Source organism: Salvelinus alpinus, chromosome 2 (genome assembly GCF_045679555.1).
Source record: "Salvelinus alpinus chromosome 2, SLU_Salpinus.1, whole genome shotgun sequence".
Taxonomy (NCBI): Eukaryota; Metazoa; Chordata; class Actinopteri; order Salmoniformes; family Salmonidae; genus Salvelinus; species Salvelinus alpinus.
In genome coordinates, this window is record NC_092087.1 from 77,353,880 (window position 1) to 77,373,570 (window position 19,691).

At 41.6% G+C, this 19,691-nt stretch overlaps 2 protein-coding genes across 4 annotated transcripts in view; one reads left to right on the top strand and one right to left on the bottom strand.

The window, feature by feature from the left end:
- Window positions 1-5,686, bottom strand: bbip1 (BBSome interacting protein 1). Of its 2 annotated transcripts, none has more exons than XM_071389321.1 (4): window positions 5,521-5,686; window positions 1,346-1,466; window positions 1,061-1,125; window positions 1-555 (listed from the first exon to the last, which is right to left on the bottom strand). In XM_071389321.1, exons 3-4 carry the CDS (start codon window positions 1,104-1,106, stop codon window positions 392-394), a joined length of 210 nt encoding a protein of 69 aa, XP_071245422.1. In that variant the 5' UTR covers window positions 1,107-1,125; window positions 1,346-1,466; window positions 5,521-5,686; the 3' UTR covers window positions 1-391. The 2 variants fall into 2 exon arrangements, with proteins under 2 accessions (XP_071245422.1, XP_071245423.1); XM_071389322.1 differs by lacking the exon at window positions 5,521-5,686 and adding an exon at window positions 5,350-5,422.
- shoc2 (SHOC2 leucine rich repeat scaffold protein) overlaps window positions 5,358-19,691 on the top strand; it is a 27,565-nt gene continuing 13,231 nt past the window's right edge. The window contains exon 1 of one of the 2 annotated variants that reach the window (XM_071389314.1): window positions 5,358-5,495. The gene's annotated coding sequence lies outside the window, so the exon portion shown is untranslated. Of the gene's footprint in view, window positions 5,496-5,598; window positions 5,987-19,691 lie in introns of those variants that run through there. The other variant, XM_071389315.1, reaches the window with a different exon arrangement.

Sequence of the window (19,691 nt, forward strand, 5' to 3'; positions counted from 1 at the left end):
TAAAGGGGAAATAAATCTTAGTTTTATTTGAATGTGTTCACAACTAACAGATGTTATATTTACCTAAACACCAATTCAACTTCTCTCAGAAATAAGACTTCCCATATTTACAAGGCTATAATACATTCTCAGCAATCAAAATAATCCATGAGATTGATGCCAACAGTAATATATTGCGATATTAGGTTGTGACTAGTGTGAACCTCTGCCCTCCATTGTATCCATCTTAACTTCTGGCTGTAGTCCATTTTGTGTCTACTGGTGTAGCGACTGTCCTCCATTGTGGCTCCTGCTGCTCATTCAGTTCCTGTTGCTTGATAATACAACTACTCTGGCTATTGTCCATTTTGTGTCTACTGACTCTACTACTCCTTGGGCTGCCATTGTGTGTCTACTGTGTCTCCTGCTGCTCTTTCAGTGCCAGATCCTGTTGCTTGATGGCCTCCTGGGCTTCCAGTTGCATCTTCTCCAGTTTCTCCAGGGTGACTGATTTCAGAGGCATCAGCTTGGGCTTACACAGCACCATGGTGGGGACGTCCTCCATGGACAACTGCCCTTTGGATGGTAGCATAACCAAAAGAGAAGTTATAGGCTTTTCTTCTAGTTATCAGAATGCATACAGAAAATAAGACAAACCCAGGTTTCCTGCATGCCACAAGCCTAGGAATTAACCAACTCATACACTTACCAAGACTGTCTTTAAAGAATAGACCCAATACTATGGTCAATAAAATCAACATGGTATACTCCTGTAGCACTGTGCAGTTTTCCACTGAACATACTGTAGTTTTCAGGTAAAAAATAAAAAAATCTGGTGGGCTATGTGTAGGTGTATCTCTTGGGGTCAGTGACCGGTTTCAACAGTAGATGGCAGAGAGGTATTTTCAGTAGGAGTAAAAACGTGAAGGAACATAACATCGGTTCTGAAAGGAATGTGTTTACAGTATTTTAGAGCATCTAACGTTACTGCAGAAGTGAAGGTTGGCTGTGTTGAGTTGCAAGATAGACGAAATTGCTAATTTATACCACACAGTCTTTATTGATAATGGTCGTTACTCACCTTGTTTGGGCAACACTTCTCTGAACATCGATTTGACTTCAGGCATTATGTATTGTTAGGTCCAGCTGAAATAAAAGCATGAATAATTATAGTTGGCATCTGACAAAATATTAAGGCACGATAAGATGGCTAGCAACTGTAGTTAATGAGCTTAGTTAGCTACTACACGATTTATTTAGTCACTGATAATTCAAAACATATTTATCCATCATTCTTCAATCATATCGGTATGTAATGTTATCTACATGAAAACGTCACGAAATTGATTTATAACCATAACATTACCTCAATTGACAGATTCAGGTTGTCAAACAAACCAATGTGTCCCTTTCCGGGATTGTCAGATGGCGTTTTCTTCTGCGGTTTTACGACCCCGTTTAGAAACAGTGCATCGCATTGCAGCCATCTGGTGGGCAGAATTGGAAGTTATTGAGTTCATAAAATCTCAAAACACTACACATCATATAAATGTGATAAAGAGATAAATCACGTATTTTCTTTACATATTTTAATTTAAACATATCTCATCTAGCCTAGAGAAAAAATAAGGAGTGAGAAGATATGTAATATGTAGAGGTAGGCAGTGCAGGGCTGCCAACTTTTAAAGCTTGGAGTGAGATTTGCTATGTGAATTGCCTCCTGGCACAACCCCTAGATGGGAACTGGGGGTCCACCACCAGTAAAATGTTACAATTTTAAAGCTAATTTCCTGGAATTCTATGTATTTTGACATGGCTTAGGTCAATGCCCACCTGTGGAAAATAAAATAATAAAAAACACAGGAGACTTTGAACATTAAACGAGCTCTCAGAATTCAACGACTTTGTTACTTTGACATTTAAAGTATGCAAATATTTTTGTAAACATATTTATAAAGTAATTTGACACTTGGTTCAGACAATAATGAAATGAGATAGGGAGACAGGCAAATGCCAGTGGGAAGGTTGGAAGTAGGGATTGATCCCTGTTCTCGGGTGGAAAGTTGTATGTGACGTGCCAAGGACACGTACCACTACACCAAGGCTCTCCACAGGAAATGTTCATATTAATGGTTCATGGCAGTGGGTAACCAAATTATAGATTGCAGTCTCCTTGTCCATAGACTGCTTTCAAGGTAAGGACACAAAGATTTGTATTTTGTAATTTGGGTGAACTCTCTTTCAAATCAGGCTGGAAGAAAATTACATTTGCTCTCCAAGAGGGTTGGCCACCCCTGACCCTGTATATTTTCACAGTGCTAGGTGTTTGAAAATGTTCTTGTTATAACAATACATTTTTCAAGATCACCCAACCTTCAAGAAAAATTGAATGAATATCAATATTCAGGTGGTTTATGCCTACTAGTTGAATATCAGTGGCATCATCTTACTCTACATAGACAAAAATATTGTCTATGTACAGTAAGATGATGCCAAGGATCTTCAACTCGTAGGCGTAAATTAATTTGATATGATGTGTTTATGAGTTGTGAGACCCCTACCATCTCTGCCTAGCATGCACACCAGTGGCGGATTTAGGCATAGGTGACATGGGCAGCCGCCCAGGGCGGCATCTTGCCGGGGGCGGCATGGGGCGCCCACACAATTATTATTTTTTTTAAATTAATTTTAAAAAACACGAAGAAACAACAAATATTCCGAATGGTGACATTTGCGCGATCGGTTTTCTAACACTCATTTGCACGTCATGTCAATGATATCATGTCACCGTGTGGGACTGTGGGTCAATGAACCTTGTCAGAATGGGTGCCCTGATGCTAGTCTGTGAGCTAGGCAGGCTACTGCCTGGGAAGTTCTCCCATTCAGAAGTATGAGATGGAAGGGGGCGGGGGTAGGTTGACCTCAGGTCTCCCCACTGGAAGCCAGAGGTAGGGAGGCGGGGGTAGGTTGACCTCAGGTCTCCCCACTGGAAACCAGAGGTAGGGGGGCGGGGGTAGGTTGACCTCAGGTCTCCCCACTGGAAACCAGAGGTAGGGGGGCGGGGGTAGGTTGACCTCAGGTCTCCGCACTGGAAGCCAGAGGTAGGGGGGCGGGGGTAGGTTGACCTCAGGTCTCCCCACTGGAAGCCAGAGGTAGGGGGGCGGGGGTAGGTTGACCTCAGGTCTCCCCACTGGAAGCCCGAGGTAGGGGGGCAGGGGTAGGTTGACCTCAGGTCTCCCCACTGGAAGCCAGAGGTAGGGGGGCGGGGGTAGGTTGACCTCAGGTCTCCCCACTGGAAGCCAGAGGTAGGGGGGCGGGGGTAGGTTGACCTCAGGTCTCCCCACTGGAAGCCAGAGGTAGGGGGGCGGGGGTAGGTTGACCTCAGGTCTCCCCACTGGAAGCCAGAGGTAGGGGGAGCGGGGAATCTATCAAATAGCGCACCTCTAACTTTGTACAGTACTAATGTAATTAGTAATGCAATTAGTTCTGGAATTTAGTTTGTGTTTCTTGTTTGAAGTGCAACAGTGTAATAATCAGGTTCTCTTCTTTATAAGTGTGTTATTCTATTTGTGTATTTGTGTGATATAGGATTTGTATAATTTAGTTTTATTTGTGTGTTTTTTGTTATCAATAGGGTAATAGTTTAATAATTCAATTCTCTTTTTTATTTTTATTTATAAACTACAATTTGTTTCTATTTGTCTTGTTACTTATTTTTGATATTCATGAGTCTTCTTTTTGTATATATATTTATATAGTTTTAAATGTTCTGATTATTTATTTCTGTTGTTCCAAATGTCTGAATAAAAATGACTGTTAGTGCAGGGGTTCGTCCAGGGAGCCATACAAGCTAGAACCGCCACTGATGCACACAATTCTAAAATGTCAAAAATTATATTTGATTCCTGGAGCATTTAATATCCAATGCTTATTTGTATGACTTATTCAAAACTGTTCATGAACGGCTGAAAAATACATAGCCTCATATAATTTGCACACACTGTATATAGACTTTCTTTTTTTCTATGTGTTATTGACTGTATGTTTGTTTATTCCATGTGTAACTCTGTGTTTTTGTTTGTGTCGCACTGCTTTGCTTTATCTTGGCCAGGTCGCAGTTGTAAATGAGAACTTGTTCTCAACTAGCTGACCTGGTTAAATAAAGGTGAAATAAAAAATAAAAAAATCATTTTCAAAGACACAGGTCAGCATATCAGATTTCAAATATTTAAATACACTGGCAAAATTGGGAAGAAGCAGAATGAAAGTGTGGGGAATAACAGTAGTGTTCTTGCTGACAATTTAGCCCAATGTTAAGAATGAGAATTGTTCCACTGATCAGACTAAATAAAGTAAATAGATAATACAATCTCCTGAAAACCACATAAATCTACCCCTTCACCAAAACCAAATAATTGTTCTATTTATTGTCCCTCCTCTTGAATCAAACGTACAGTGTTGGGTTCACAATCTGTTTGACCAAATTATTTGTTATAGTTACAAATTAGGTCACAATAACAAACTTCCCTACTAAAACTGTGTGGGTCTGTCTGCTGCCTGTTCGTTGTCACAGCCTAAATGCCAATCACCAAACGAGGGGACTAATGCAAACGTGGATTAAATCGACATTGGTGCATGCTGTCTAAAGGCTGCATTCTGCAATAGGGACGGGAGTAACAGCAACCTAATTTTGTTGACGACGTTGTACATAAAACTGCGAGCTACCGTGGTGCACACACCTCAGCACAGAACGTGGTCTCTCTCTCTCTCTATTTAACGCCACTCAAATCTTGAGGGGCGTTTCTTTAAAACATGCCTCCAATCCCCTTGATCTCTTACATAATTAGGCCAATCATATGCTTCAATGTGCCGCTGTTCACTGTGCTGTGGCAAGACAAGGTTCTGCTCGTGATATTAAATTGCAGGCGCAGATGCTCTGATTTGAAAACGATTTGTAGCACAGTTGAAAAGTGAACGCGCTGTCTATACAAAGGAATAATTAAACAAATAAAATCAGTACTTTTCAATGCGTGTGATATAAAAGTTGTGCCGTGAGAACATGAGAAGAGAGTCAAATGCGTGTCTCACCGCCAATGCATGAGAGTTGGCAGCTCTGGTAGTGGCTAAAATAGATGCTCATGGAGCAGACCATATCCAACCTCTTCGGATGTGCATTATTATTCTAACTGACTGTTTGAATACGAATATAAACGAATTTATACTAAACCTACTGGCAATATATGCTTGCTTCAAACATTAATTTTCACTCTCAGGAAAAAGCTTTGAGTTATATTCCGGGTTTTCTGACTTTTACGATGACAATAAATATGTCAGGTAGCTAAATTACACATTTTCACCACTTTCACTCACCCAAACACCTTTTTCTGTTCAAGTAAGTCTCGTGATACATTGGTAATGCATGCGTGTGACGCAATTTGGTGGTAGGGAGGGGACCCAAGCAACAGCAGTGGTAGGAAAGAGGAGGAAGCAGGGATGGCAGTGTCACACCTCTGAAGGTAAAACAGTTATATTATTTCATACCTTTCAATATACCTTTAAATCAAGCTGATGTTTTTATAGTAGGCTTCTTAAATGTCCCTTTTGTCATCCGCATAGCTTGGTTGATGACGCAGTACTGCCTTTCCGTAGGCTGAGAACCGCACTCTTTTGTTCAAGCTTCGTTCGGAATGGCCGCTGTTTTGAGAATGTTTTATTTTTTCCTCATTTCACTACGAGAGCGAGAAAAGGGCGCTGCGAAAATGCTTGACGAGAAAACGGCCTTGAATGACCAAGTGTCAATCTGTAAACTAACGATTTTAACATAATAGTTGTTATTATTTGGGTGTCAGTACAGTTGAATAAGGTAGCTACAGGGTTGAGCAGCGCGATAGTGGGGTTGCGTGCTTGCTTATTTCCCCGTGATAGGCTCACGGTTTTCGGGATGGTGTTCCAAGTCTGACAGCTGCTTTGGTGGGGCCTACGGGAACCGCACATTCAGAACGCTCGGGTATGTGAGCTTGGAGGTTAACGTTAGCAATTTCTTTTTATAAATAAGAATGCCATCTAGCTACTGAGACTGATATTTGTTTCCTCTACCAGAATTGTACCTAGATATGACGTTGTCATAGTTGTTTGCTCCTCGGTTTGACTGAATGGTTGCAAAAAAATGTTTGCCAGCCTCACTTAGCTTCTGAAGTTAGCTTGATGTGTTGACGATTCGTTTTTTGATTTCATGACCAGTTGAAATGATTTAGCAAGTTTGCTTACAGATTTTGTTAGCACGACAAGGGTGACACTAAATTAAGAATAGATAGCTATTTGCGGCTACTTTTCCCAAACAATCAATAGCTAACTAGCTAGTTTGTTAGCCAGTTCGTAGGCTGGCTAACTAACCAACTTAACGTTAGTATGTTGACAAGAACAGCAGGACCACCCCATCGTTTGCTGCTGTATCATACACACACAGGCTGGCTTGCGTCTCGTTTTTACGCATATCAATCGTGATCTTGAACGTAACTTGACTTCCACGAACTGTGGCACCGAATTTATCGATAATCTCTCTTTCCACGTATTTGTCATTGGCACGGTTACATCCTGCTTGTGCTGTGGGCTGGTTATGTAGCTAGTAGTTGCCTGCCACCTCACCAGTGCATCTCTTGCCATCACTGCCAAATGTAGACACACATTACAGGAGCTGCGTAGTATTAGGCCTATTGGTTGTAATCATTTTTGATAGGTAGTGAGAGAGTTGTTAAGCCTACCTAGTTAGCTAAATGCTTTGTAAAATGAAAAAAGATATGCATGGGAAAGAGAGCAGAAATAAACTGACTGACTGTCATTCATTCAGGAGTGGACATGGGGAGATTGTTCCAAAGTCCTTAACCCCCAATCAATCACAAATATGGCAGCTAAATGTATTTGCACAATTGTAGTGATTGTATCATATCAAAGCCTAAACCTATGTGTTATTCCAACATTATTCCTATGATGATGATATATGCGTATACTTATGCAATCCTCAAAGGGAGAGGACAGAGATGAAGAAAATTGGCCAGTCTTGAGCAAACATGACGCAACAACATGGGAAGACTTGGCAGGATTGGTAGTAGTGACTGCTTGCTTTGCCCAAGATGTCCACCAACTGGCTGTAGGCTACATTATACAAGTAGAGGCTTAACAATTGGCACGTGAATTGAGGAAAGCTACAGTGATGATTATGATGGTGGTGGAGGAAATTAAGGATTTGTTTATGATTTGGCATGAAAACTGTAGGGATTTAAATATTGACAGTTGGGTTTAGGTTTTGTTCCAGAACTATGTTTCATTAGCCTGTTTTGTCTGGTACACTGAAAAACCAGGTATGATGATGGGCTCACTCATGATGGGCCCATGCTCACAGCAAAATATTTATTTCCAAAATATGGGGGTGCTGCTGGATCATCATAATAATCAGAGGAAACTGGTGTCCAGCCTTCTCATTTTATGTATATCATCTATTGCACTGCCTGTCATTCATCCCAAACTTGGTTCCTCTCCTTTTGGTTCCTCTCCATGGAGTGGAATCTGGAATGATACATTTAGTCAGTCAGTGATGGAAAGTTGCTGAGCTCTGTGACCCTTGACCTTATGTGCTTTTTCTACAGCATGACTTCGCCCACAAGTAATTTTTCTGGAGTTGGGGGGGGGGGGGGGGAGAGAGAGAGTGCTCCTTCGGTTCAGTCACCTGCATATTATTAAACTAGCTCATGTTTGTTTCATAACTTTGGGTACATTTTTATGGTTTGAAGAGGAATTAAAAGAATAAACAAACAATGACATCACACCCACTGCTTGTTTAGGTGAGGGCCAGTAGGTTAGTTCTCTTGCTTGCCGTTGCCATGTTTATTGTTGGGATTTTGACACTTGATGCACCCCAGGCTATGCCTGGTGACCAATCCACATCTCTCTGGCCAAACGCCACGGCCATTAAAATGTATTCTCCACAATGAGTCTGCATGTGATCTCCTCCCCGAGGACTTCTCGAATGTCAACGCGTTCAAACCGTTATGGTTGGTCCCAGTAACCCATGGGTGTGGCCAGAGCCTGAACACGTGGGTAAAGCGGCGTTTCAGAAATGGTCATTGCTTTTGATACTCTGATTGGTTAGAGACAATCCAATCGCAGATGACTTGTTTTGTATAACGCCCCTCACTTTGACGTCAGCAGAAAGGACTTCTACGATGGCAGTCTGACTGAATGATAGTTAGAGCAGCAAAATTAAATTCAGAATGAGTCGCCAGGCAACCCCAGACCGCACTGCTGTGTTGCCTTTATCCAAGACATGATTGATGTGATAGCCTACTAACTCTATTTTGGGGTTTCCACAAGTTACCAATGCCACAAAGTCAAAATTGGCTGTATCGTAAAAATACTCTACATGAAAACAAAATGTGCTTTTTTGTCTTAAGTTAAGTTTAGCGGTGACTTTGTGGCACGGGGTTTATGACTTTTTGGCAACTAGTGACAACCCTATTTGAGGGACTATTCCCAAAAGAAAACACAAAGAAGCTGCCTGCTTTGACACAACCAACTATTATTTTATACCGTAATGTATTTTGATATTCAACATCCATCACCTTTCTCTTAGTTCATTATTATCTGGGTTGAGTCAGAGGTCATTCAGTGATTGATGCTTTGGTGTAGGCCTAGTTCACAGTATACAGTCTGTCACATTGTTATTTATGTATTTTTAATATTCACCATCTATTTTCTCATTTTATTAGTAGCCTAATATAGAGTTCACAGTTATCCTAAGTCAGTGCTGCTAGATACTTCTCTGTTGAGTCAACATAACTGTTACTTAGAAGAGCAGCTCAAAATGTACCTACACAGCAATGTTAAAGACCCTGTGTAGTCAACATTCAGTTTTTGTATAATATTGTACAACAGCTGATGAAATTAACACTGTAAAAGTGTGAACACATTTGATAATTGTTATTTCCTTATAGTTGCTGGTTGAAAATACAATCTACACAGGACCTTCTAATCACTTGGTTTTGCATGGGTGGAGTTTCAGTTTGCCTGATATCACCAGGGGAAAATTAATTAATAGATAAATAACAAAGAGTTCCAAACCTCTGCCAATAACAGCACGTTTCCAGTTGACCCCCTCCCCACTCAGACCACTCCGACAGCCCTAGCAAATTATTTTAGATTTTTTTTGCTAATAAAGCAATATTTGTTATTTTTGACCATTTTTAATGGTGAGCTATTACAGAATTGATTTGATATAAAAACAGCAGAAATTGGGCCGTTAAGCTTATCTCTTTGTCATTAAGGGGATCAACAGTACCCCTTTTTACCCCTATAGGTTTTATGAGTATTATGCTTTGAAGACCGCTCCCTCCCAAAGATTAGACAGACACAAACACCTACTCTCAGCAGCAGTGCTAACCTTTCCCTTAGCTCTGATCTGTAGCCAAGCCTGCTCTTTTTCTACACACACATACACCTAGAGCATAAGACAATGACTTTATTAGGCTTTATACTGTAGAATATTACTACATACAAATGATGCTACTACTGTACTACAGGCTGTGAGATGGAACCACAGAACTAGAATGAGGGTTAGAGGTTCCAAACCCTTCCTAGATAATCTATTTCTATGGACAGAACAAAGACAGGAACCAAGAGACTTTGGTTTTATATCAATCATTTTGATGTTGAAGCTCTTGACACTTGTTGTCAATTTGTCTTTTATGATCATTAGGTTAAGTCAGGCCAACCTACTTACCAGGTTTTCTCAACATCACTTGTAGCTATTTGTAGTACACTCTTTGGCTAACAATGTCATCTCACTTAACCTGTTGAAGTTGCCTATGGCCTAGCTTATTCACTAATAGAGCTGGGAATTACCAGGGACCTCACAATACGATATTATCACGATACTTAGGTGCCGATATGTATTGTGATTCTCACGATTCTATGTGGTTTGATTAGGGCTGTCCCCAAGAAAAACAAATCTATATTGGTCAACCGAGACGTCTGTTCTTTTGACCAATTATTTGGTTGACATTTTATAACATATTTTTCCATTATATAGACACATCCTATGTGCTTTAATCAAATCAGATATGCACTGAGCTTGTCTGATGCTGTAAGCAAACTGTTCAATGAAATAATTAAGACACAAATGACTAGAGGCCGATCGCAATCCTCCCTGCTGCAGCGACCACCACAGAACATCAACAGCGTTTAACGTTCTGTCCGTGTGGCTGACGCTGCAACATACAGCCATTTCTGACTGAAAAGTCGTTGCTGAAATCCTTCATTTGTTTAGGAAAAACATTCCCTATTCCCTCAATCCTTGCGGTCTTCACATGACACATGTATGCATCGCATGCGCGTGACCCATAGGGCCTGACCTATAGCATAGCATATCATAATCACATCAATAATTGGTTATAACAAACTCCGAACACTAACACGTTACAGCAAAATGAATGTAGACGACGTGACGAACTCAAACGGTGGAATGTTTACTGGTTGCTCAGTAGGTAAAGGGGAAGTCAGATGTGTGGAATGAGTTTGACTAGTTATGGAAAATACTGGAGATCAAGAAAAATAAATTAAGGAGCACTTCTCCCGGGTGGCGCAGTGGTCTAGGGCACTGCATCGCAGTGCTAGCTGCGCCACCAGAGTCTCTGGGTTCGCGCCCAGGCTGGGCTGGGTTCGCGCCCAGGCTCTGTCGCAGCCGGCCGCAACCGGGAGATCCGTGGGGCGACGCACAATTGGCATAGCGTCGTCCGGGTTAGGGAGGGTTTGGCCGGTAGGGATATCCTTGTCTCAGTATGTTTAAAAAAATAATAATAATAATAATAAAATGTATGCACTCTACTGTAAGTCGCTCTGGATAAGAGCGTCTGCTCTTGGCTGGTAGGGATATCCTTGTCTCAGTATGTAAAAATGTAATGAAATGTATGCACTCTACTGTAAGTCGCTCTGGATAAGAGCGTCTGCTAAATGACTAAAATGTAAAAATGCAAGCAGTGTGTGCATATTATGTGTGCCAAACAGGGGCTGTTAGATTACAAACAAAAAAAAATCTGACAGTTTGGAAGAATGTAAACAACATAAAATAAATTATAAGTATACCAGAGTTTGTTGTAACGTCCGTGAATGAAATTTCCGAAATGGAACGGTTTATTTGTTGTTTACGCTAATTATTCAAGGCTCGCTATATTTTATTTTAAAACTAAAATGCTTGATTGCATTTCAGATCATGAATGACTTGTATGCTGTGATATGAAGGAATTAATGATTTATTGATGCAGTACTGTAGCCTATTGAAATATAAGCCTAAGTAAGTTACGGTATTATGAGTAAACAGGAGGTGCTTTTAGCCCTACAGCTCTTAGGCTTACAGCCTGGGGCGGCAGGTAGCCTAGTGGTTAGAGCGTTAGGCCATTAACCGAAAGGTTGCAAGAACGAATCCCCGAGTTGACAAGCTACAAATCTGTCGTTCTGCCCCTGAACAAGGCAGTTAACCCACTGTCCCTAGGCCTGTCATTGTAAATAAGAATTTGCTCTCAACTGACTTGCCTAGTTAAATAAAGGTTACAAAAAAAACAACATATGGCAAATAGAAATCAACTGGATGGTGTTCAGAGATAGATGGGAGGGGTTGAGTGGAGCTGAAGGATGGGATTTAAGACAAACAAAATATAACTAATGTAAAATATACTGTCTGTAAAATGTATATAGTACGTATAAGCAGGAAGTAGAAGCCTAAGTGGTGGTGTTCATTAGTTTAATCCAATTACGGGAGGGGTGGTAGGGTTAAAGGAAAATGTATGGGATTTTTTTTTACATATACATGCACAGTACCAGTCAAAAGTTTGGACACGCCTACTCATTCAAGGGTTTTTCTTTATTTTTACTATTTTCTACATTTGTAATAGTGAAGACATCAACTATGAAATAAGACACATGGATGTATTTTATATTTGAGATTCTGCAAAGTAGCCACCCTTTGCCTTGATGACAGCTTTGCACACTTGGCATTCTCTCAACCAGCTTCACCTGGAATGCTTTTCCAACAGTCTTGAAGGAGTTCCCACATATACTGAGCACATGTTGGCTGCTTTTCCTTCACTCTGCGGTCCAACTTATCCCAAACCATGTCAATTGGGTTGAGGTCGGGTGATTGTGGATGCCAGGTCATCTGATGCAGCACTTCACCACTGTCCTTCTTGGTCAAATAGCCCTTACACAGCCTGGAGGTGTGTTTTGGGTCATTGTTCTGTTGAAAAACAAATGATAGTCCCACTAAACGGAAACCAGATGGGATGGCGTATTGCTAGAGAATGCTGTGGTAGCCATGCTGGTTAAGTGTGCCTTGCATTCTAAATAAATCACTGACAGTGTCACCAGCAAAGCACCATCTCACCACCACCTCCATGCTTCACGGTGGTAACCACACATGCAGAGATCATCCGTTCACTAACTCTGCGTCTCACAAAGACATGGCGGTTGGAACCAAAAATCTCAAATTTGGACTCATCAGACCAAAGGACAGATTTCCACCGGTCTAATGTCCATTGCTCATGTTTCTTGGCCCAAGCAAGTCTCCTCTTTTTATTTGTGTCCTTTAGTAGTGGTTTCTTTGCAGCAATTTGACCATGAAGGCCTGATTCACAGTCTCCTCTGAACAGTTGATGTTCATGTGTCTGTTACTTGAACTCTGAAGCATTTATTTGGGCTGCAATTTCTGAGGCTGGTAACTCTAACGAACTTATCCTCTGCAGCAGAGGTAACTGGGTTTTCCATTCCTGTGGCGGACCTCATGAGAGCCAGTTTCATCATAGCGCTTAATGGTTTTTGCGACTGTCAAAGTTCTTGACATTTTCCGTATTGACTGACCTTAATGTCTTAAAGTAATGATGGACTGTCGTTTCTCTTTGCTTATTTGAGCTGTTCTTGCCATATTATGGACTTGAGCCCTATTTGGTAAAATATATATTCTGTATACCCCCCTACCTTGTCACAATACAACTGATTGGCTCAAACGCATTAAGGAAGGAAATTCCACAAAATAAAATTTGACATGGCACACCTGTTAATTGAAATGCATTTCAGGTGACTACCTCATGAAGCTGGTTGAGAGAATGCCAAGAGTGTGCAAAGCTGTCATCAAGGCAAAGGGTGGCTACTTTGAAGAATCACTTTGTTTAACACTTTTGGCTACTACATATTCCAGAGTTATTATGAGTTACTCTGTTATTTCAGAGTTTTGATGTCTTCACTATTCTATAATGTAGAAAATAGTAAAAATAAAGAACACCTAGTCATTCAAGGGTTTAAAACTTTCGACCGGTAGTGTGTATATGGATGATTTATAAAGCCAGGCACATTTAACAGTTTGATTACAGACCTAATTAAGTTGGTTTCCTCTCCTCACTTTTCTTAGATGATTAAGGCAAGGGCTGTTTTCTTGTCTCCTAACTTCACTGCTGCCTCCAGCATTCTTCTCAACACCAATATGCTGCTTAACTTCTCTATTATGCACATAGCAACATGGTCTAGGAAAATGTGCCAATTCAACATCGCGCTGATGTGTGTCACAACTGAGGACAGCGAACACTATCCAATGCAGGAGAAGGCACATTTGTTATAAAATATTATTATTTTTATTAGTGTAGCACCATTGTTCTTACATAATATAACCATATACAATTTCAGTAGCATATGTCTTAGTGATGGACTGTGCCATCCCCACAATGGATCAGTCCACTCAAACAAGTGGCAATGAGACAGGTGTCTTGTACACCATGATCTATTTATTTTTTGCTACTGCTAGACTAAAAAAATCTTGGTCGACCAAAAGCCAATCAACCAGTCGACTAAATGGGGTCCGCCGTAGATTCGATACTGTGATTTATTGCTCACCTCTGTCTGCTGCAGAGGGACAACAGAGCAATGAGAACGATTTTGATCAGTCATGGAAATAAGTGCTGAAAACAAATTGTCTCCCTATTTAAAAAGATGGAGAGACATTATTGCACTGACTCTATGCACACTCACTGGACTCTACCCACACGCTGACTACACTGACGCTCCAACACACACCCATTATGACACCACACATTCAGTCGCATAGACACACTCTTCACATACGCTGCTGCCTAGTCACTACCTACATGTACATATTACCTCTACTCCTTTTATATAGCCTCGCTATTGTTATTTTATTGTTAGTATTTCATTTTTTTTCTTATTTTCTAATTCTTTTTGTGTGTGAAAGGGCTCGTAAGTAAGCATTTCAAGTCTACATCTGTTGTCTTCAGGGCATGTGACAAATATAATTTGATTTGAACAAGCTATGAAGGAAAAATACTGTAGTTTTGGTACAGCCAGCTAGCTCAAATAATATTGCAATGTTGTCAATATGATAGGATTTAGAGAACGACCGATAATCGTCCAAGCCGATGTATCAGGATGATATTGGCCTTTTCTATTCTATCGGCCCCTCTCTATCGGCTTTGCTGATAGTCCCTCTACATGCAAAGCTGCTGCTATGCCAGCCTGAGCCACGAGCACTGCACATAGGGCTGGGCGGTATACCGTATTTTACTATATACCGGTATTGATCCACGGACCGTTTATTTTTAATTTTTTTTATCTTCTATAACAGTATTTGTATGTTTGGTTTGTAAATGTGATATGGCGTGTGTAACAAATATTTATAGTTTACACCTCTACTTGAGTCATCGCCCTCCGCTCTCTCATTCCATGCCGCTTACCACACCGACTTAGCCCCGCCCCCTTTCATTCAAGGAGCACATTTGTTGTTGTTGTTCAGTCTGCATGGTCAATGCAGTACATGCAACAATGTGGATGACAACGATGCTGTTTCATTTGATGACAACGATACATTTTGCTTAATGTAAATTCTCAAGCGTTCTATAATTACACTATGCGCTTGTCTTTTCTGAGCAAGTTTTAGCCACTAATCGCTAGTTAGCTCGCTAGCTAGCTAATAAATGTACTGAGGCAAAGCTAGGTAATACAGCTTGATAACAGTGATGGCGTAGGCCTAAATCACCATGTTTGCGCAACAGTATCTTCTAAATCAAATAGGAATAGGCTAAGCATGAATATGTTGGCTACATGAAGGAACTTTTAATGTAAGCAAAGATTATGGGGTCCCCTAGGAAACGCTGACTAACACTTTGGTTCCTACCCTGTCACAATAACTCCTCCCTGGCATTTTCATTTGTTGTCATGTCAAATAACACTGTATTCTAAGTGCCCACATTCTACTTCCATGATTCCAACAGTTCACCCAAGTGTTTTGATCTAAATCACAATTGCAACATTTGGTCAAAAATAAGGCTTAGATGTGTTGCCTGTATTGTGCAGCCCTATGTGGCCGTGTGGAAATTCTCAAATAAGTGCAGGAAATGCAGAAAAAAATGTACTGTGAAAAATACCAGGATATGATAGCCCTAGCTCTAATTGCACAATGCTGAGGAATGTCTAGCTGGGAAAATCAACCACAGCAGCAAGCTGGCTCATACTCCAACAGGAAGGTGCAGTATTGAGAAATGGAGGAATTTACACTATGACCAAAATAAAATATTTATTTAGTTAATTCACTAATAATAAGGCTTGTGTCAACGTGCCCGGACATGCATGCATGCAGTAAGCAAGCATCGAATAGCCCCTGCGATATGCAACTTTTCAGGGAAGTTAGGAACCAATATACATAGGCAGTTAGGAAAGCAAAGGATAGCTTTTTCAAACAGAGATTTGCATCCTGCAGCACAAACTCAATAAAGTCCATGAGAATAAGAGCACCTTCTCCCAGCTGCCCACTGCACTGAGGCTAGGAAACACTGTCCCCACTGATAAATCCACGATAATTGAGAATTTCAGTAAGCATTATTCTATGGCTGGCCATGCTTTCCACCTGGCCACCCCAACCCTGGTCAACAGCCCTGCACCCCCCACAGCAACATGCCCAAGCCTCCCCCATTTCTCCTTCACCCAAATCCAGATAGCTGATGTTCTGAAAGAGCGGCAAAATCTGGAACCCCTACAAATCCGCAGGGCTTGACAATCTGGACACTCTCTTTCTAAAATGATCAGCCAAAATTGTTGCAACCCCTATTACTAGCCTGTTCAACCTCCTCCTTCGTATCGTCTGAGATCCCCAATGATTGGAAAGCTGACGCGGTCATCCCCCTCTTCAAAGGGGGACACTCTAGACCCAAACTGCTACAGACCTATATCTATCCTACCCTGCCTTTCTAAAGTCTTCGAAAGCCAAGTTAACAAACAGATCACCGACCATTTCGAATCCCACCGTACCTTCTCCGCTATGCAATCTGGTTTCCGAGCTGGTCATGGGTGCACCTCAGCCACGCTCAAGGTCCTAAACGACATCATAACTGCCATCGATAAGAGACAATACTGCAGCTGTATTCATAGACCTGGCCAAGGCTTTCGACTCTGTCAATCACCACATTCTTATCGGCAGACTCAACAGCCTTGGTTTCTAAAATGACTGCCTCGCCTGGTTCACCAACAACTTCTCAGATAGAGTTCAGTGTGTCAAATCGGAGGGCCTGTTGTCCGGACCTCTGGCTGTCTCTATGGGGGTGCCACAGGGTTCAATTCTCGGGCTGACTCTTTTCTCTGTATACATCAATGATGTTGCTCTTGCTGCTGGTGATTCTCTGATCCACCTCTACGCAGACGATACCATTCTGTATACTTCTGGCCCTTCTTTGGACACTGTGTTAACTAACCTCCAGACGAGCTTCAATGCCATACAACTCTCCTTCCGTGGCCTCCAACTGCTCTTAAATGCAAGTAAAACTAAATGCATACTCTCCAACCGATCACTACCAGCACCTGCCTGCCCGTCCAGCATCACTACTCAGGACCGTTCTGACTTAGAAAATGTGGACATCTACAAATACCTAGGTGTGTGGTTAGACTGTAAACTCTCCTTCCAGACTCACATTAAGCATCTCCAGTCCAAAGTTAAATCTAGAATCGGCTTCCTATTTCGCAACAAAGCATCCTTCACTCATGCTGCCAAACATACCCTCGTAAAACTGACTATCCTACCGATCCTTGACTTCGGCAATGTCATTTACAAAATAGCCTCCAACACTCTACTCGGCAAATTGGATGCAGTCTATCACAGTGCTATCCGTTTTGTCCCCAAAGCCCCATACACTACCCACCACTGTGACCTGTATAATCTCGTTGGCTGGCCCTCACTTCATATTCATCGCCAAACCCACTGGCTCCAGATCATCTATAAGTCTTTGCTAGGTAAAGCCTCATCTCAGCTCACTGGTCACCATAGCAGCACCCACCCGTAGCACGCGCTTCAGCAGGTATATTTCACTGGTCACCCCCAAACCCAATTCCTTTTATGGCCGCCTTTCCTTCCAATGACTGGAACGAATTGCAAAAATCACTGAAGCTGGAGACTCATATCTCCCTCACTAACTTTAAGCTCACAGATCACTGCACCTGTACATAGCCAATCTGTAAATAGCCCATCCAACTACCTCATCCCCATACTGTTATTATTTTTTGCTCGTTTGCACCCCAGTATCTCTACTTGCACATTCATCTTCTGCACATCTAGCACTCCAGTGTTTAATTGCTAAATTGTAATTATTTTGCCACTATGGCCTATTTATTGCCTTACCTCCCTTATCTTACCTCATTTGCACACACTGTATATAGACTTTTTTCCTATTGTGTTATTGACTGTATGTTTGTGTAACTCTGTGTTGTTTGTGTCGCACTGCTTTGCTTTATCTTGGCCAGGTCGCAGTTGTAAATGAGAACCTGTTCTCAACTAGCCTACCTGATGAAAAATAAATATGCTAGCTAAGCACATAGCTATGTGACCTGTTAGCAAAGATTGCGATTATTAGCCATTTCATCTGTGGTGTTAGCTAGCTAGCTATATTAGCTACTATGCTAGCTAGCTGGCTAGATAAGCATGGTCCTAAGATATCAGATAGGAGCTAATAGCCAACGTAGCTAGCTAACATTAGCTGGTTATCATTTTTACACATGCACCATTTTCGGCAACGAGACATTTCCCCCTACCCTCGTTGTCCTTGTTAGATATCATGTACATTTATGACTTGGTAGCAAATTCCATTGCCATTGAGCTAGTTGTTATAGTAGCAGTACACAGCACCAAGTGATATGAGCGATGGAAAGAGATGTGAAAGTAAACGGAGTTACAGCCTCTCTATCCAATCGTAGCAGTAGGATACAAGTTAGAACCCGCCCATTTCTTGACAGATGGGTGAACTAGCCAATTCAGTTGTTTTGGATTTTGTCCTGGTAGGTGAGTTGTTTACAGTTGTGTCCTGACAACAGAAAAAAAAAAAATCCCGATCACAAAATTACAAAAATAAGCATCATAAGCATTTCAGCGTTTCATAAGCATCCGTGGTCACAAATCATGAAGTTACGTTGGACCCATTTACATTGAATAGATGTTATTTTATATCCTCAAACTAACAGCAGTGCCTACATGCCGGAGTGATGCTTCTATGCAAATGTTGTTGATCAGTAGGCTAATATATTGTGTATTCGGACCCCTTGACTTTTTCCACATTTTGTTACGTTGCAGCCTGATTCTAAAATTTATTCAATCGTTTTTTCCCCCTCAATCTACACACAATACCCCATAATGACAAAGCAAAAAATGTATAAATTTATTAAATAAAACTGATATTTCAGACCCTTTACTCAGTGCTTTGTTAAAGCACCTTTGGCAGAGATTACAGCCACAAGTCGTCTTGGGTATGACGCTAGAAGCTTGGCAGACCTGTATTTGGGGAGTTCCTCCCATTCTTCTCTGCAGATCCTCTCAAGCTCTATCAAGTTGGATGGAGATTTGCACAACTTTTTCCTGGTCTCTCCAGAGATGTTCGATCAGGTTCAAGTCCGGTCTCTGGCTGGGCCACTCAAGGACATTCAGAGACTTGTCCCGAAGCCACTCCTATGTTGTTTTGGCTGTGTGCTTAGGGTTGTTGTCCTTTTGGAAGGTGAACCTTCACCCCAGTCTGAGGTCTTGAGCGATCTGGATCAGGTTTTCATCAAGGATCTCTTGGTACTTTGCTCCGTTCATCTTTTCCTCGATCCGGGACTAGTCTCCCAGTCCCTGCTGCTGAAAAACATCCCCACAGCATGATGCTGCCACTACCATGCTTCACCGTAGGGATGGTGCCAGGTTTCTTCCAGATGTGACGCTTGGCATTGTCCAAATAGTTCAATCTTGGTTTCATCAGACCAGAGAATTTTGTTTGTCATGGTCTGAGAGTCTTTAGGTGCCTTTTGGCAAACTCCACGCAGCTGTCATGTGCCTTTTACTGAGGAGTGACTTCTGTCTTGCCACTCTACCATAAAGGCCTGATTGGTGGAGTGCTGCAGAGATGGTTGTCCTTCTGAAAAGTTCACCCATCTCCACAGAGGAACTTTGGAGCTCTGTCAGAGTGACCATCAGGTTCTTGGTTACCTCCCTGACCAGGGCCCTTCTCCCCCGGTTGCTCAGTTTGGCGGGGTGGCCAGCTCTAGGAAGAGGTGGTTCCAAACTTCTTCCATTTAAGAATGATGGAGGCCACTGTGTTCTTGGGGACCTTCAATGCTGAAGAAATGTTTTGGTACCCTTCCCCAGATCTGTGCCT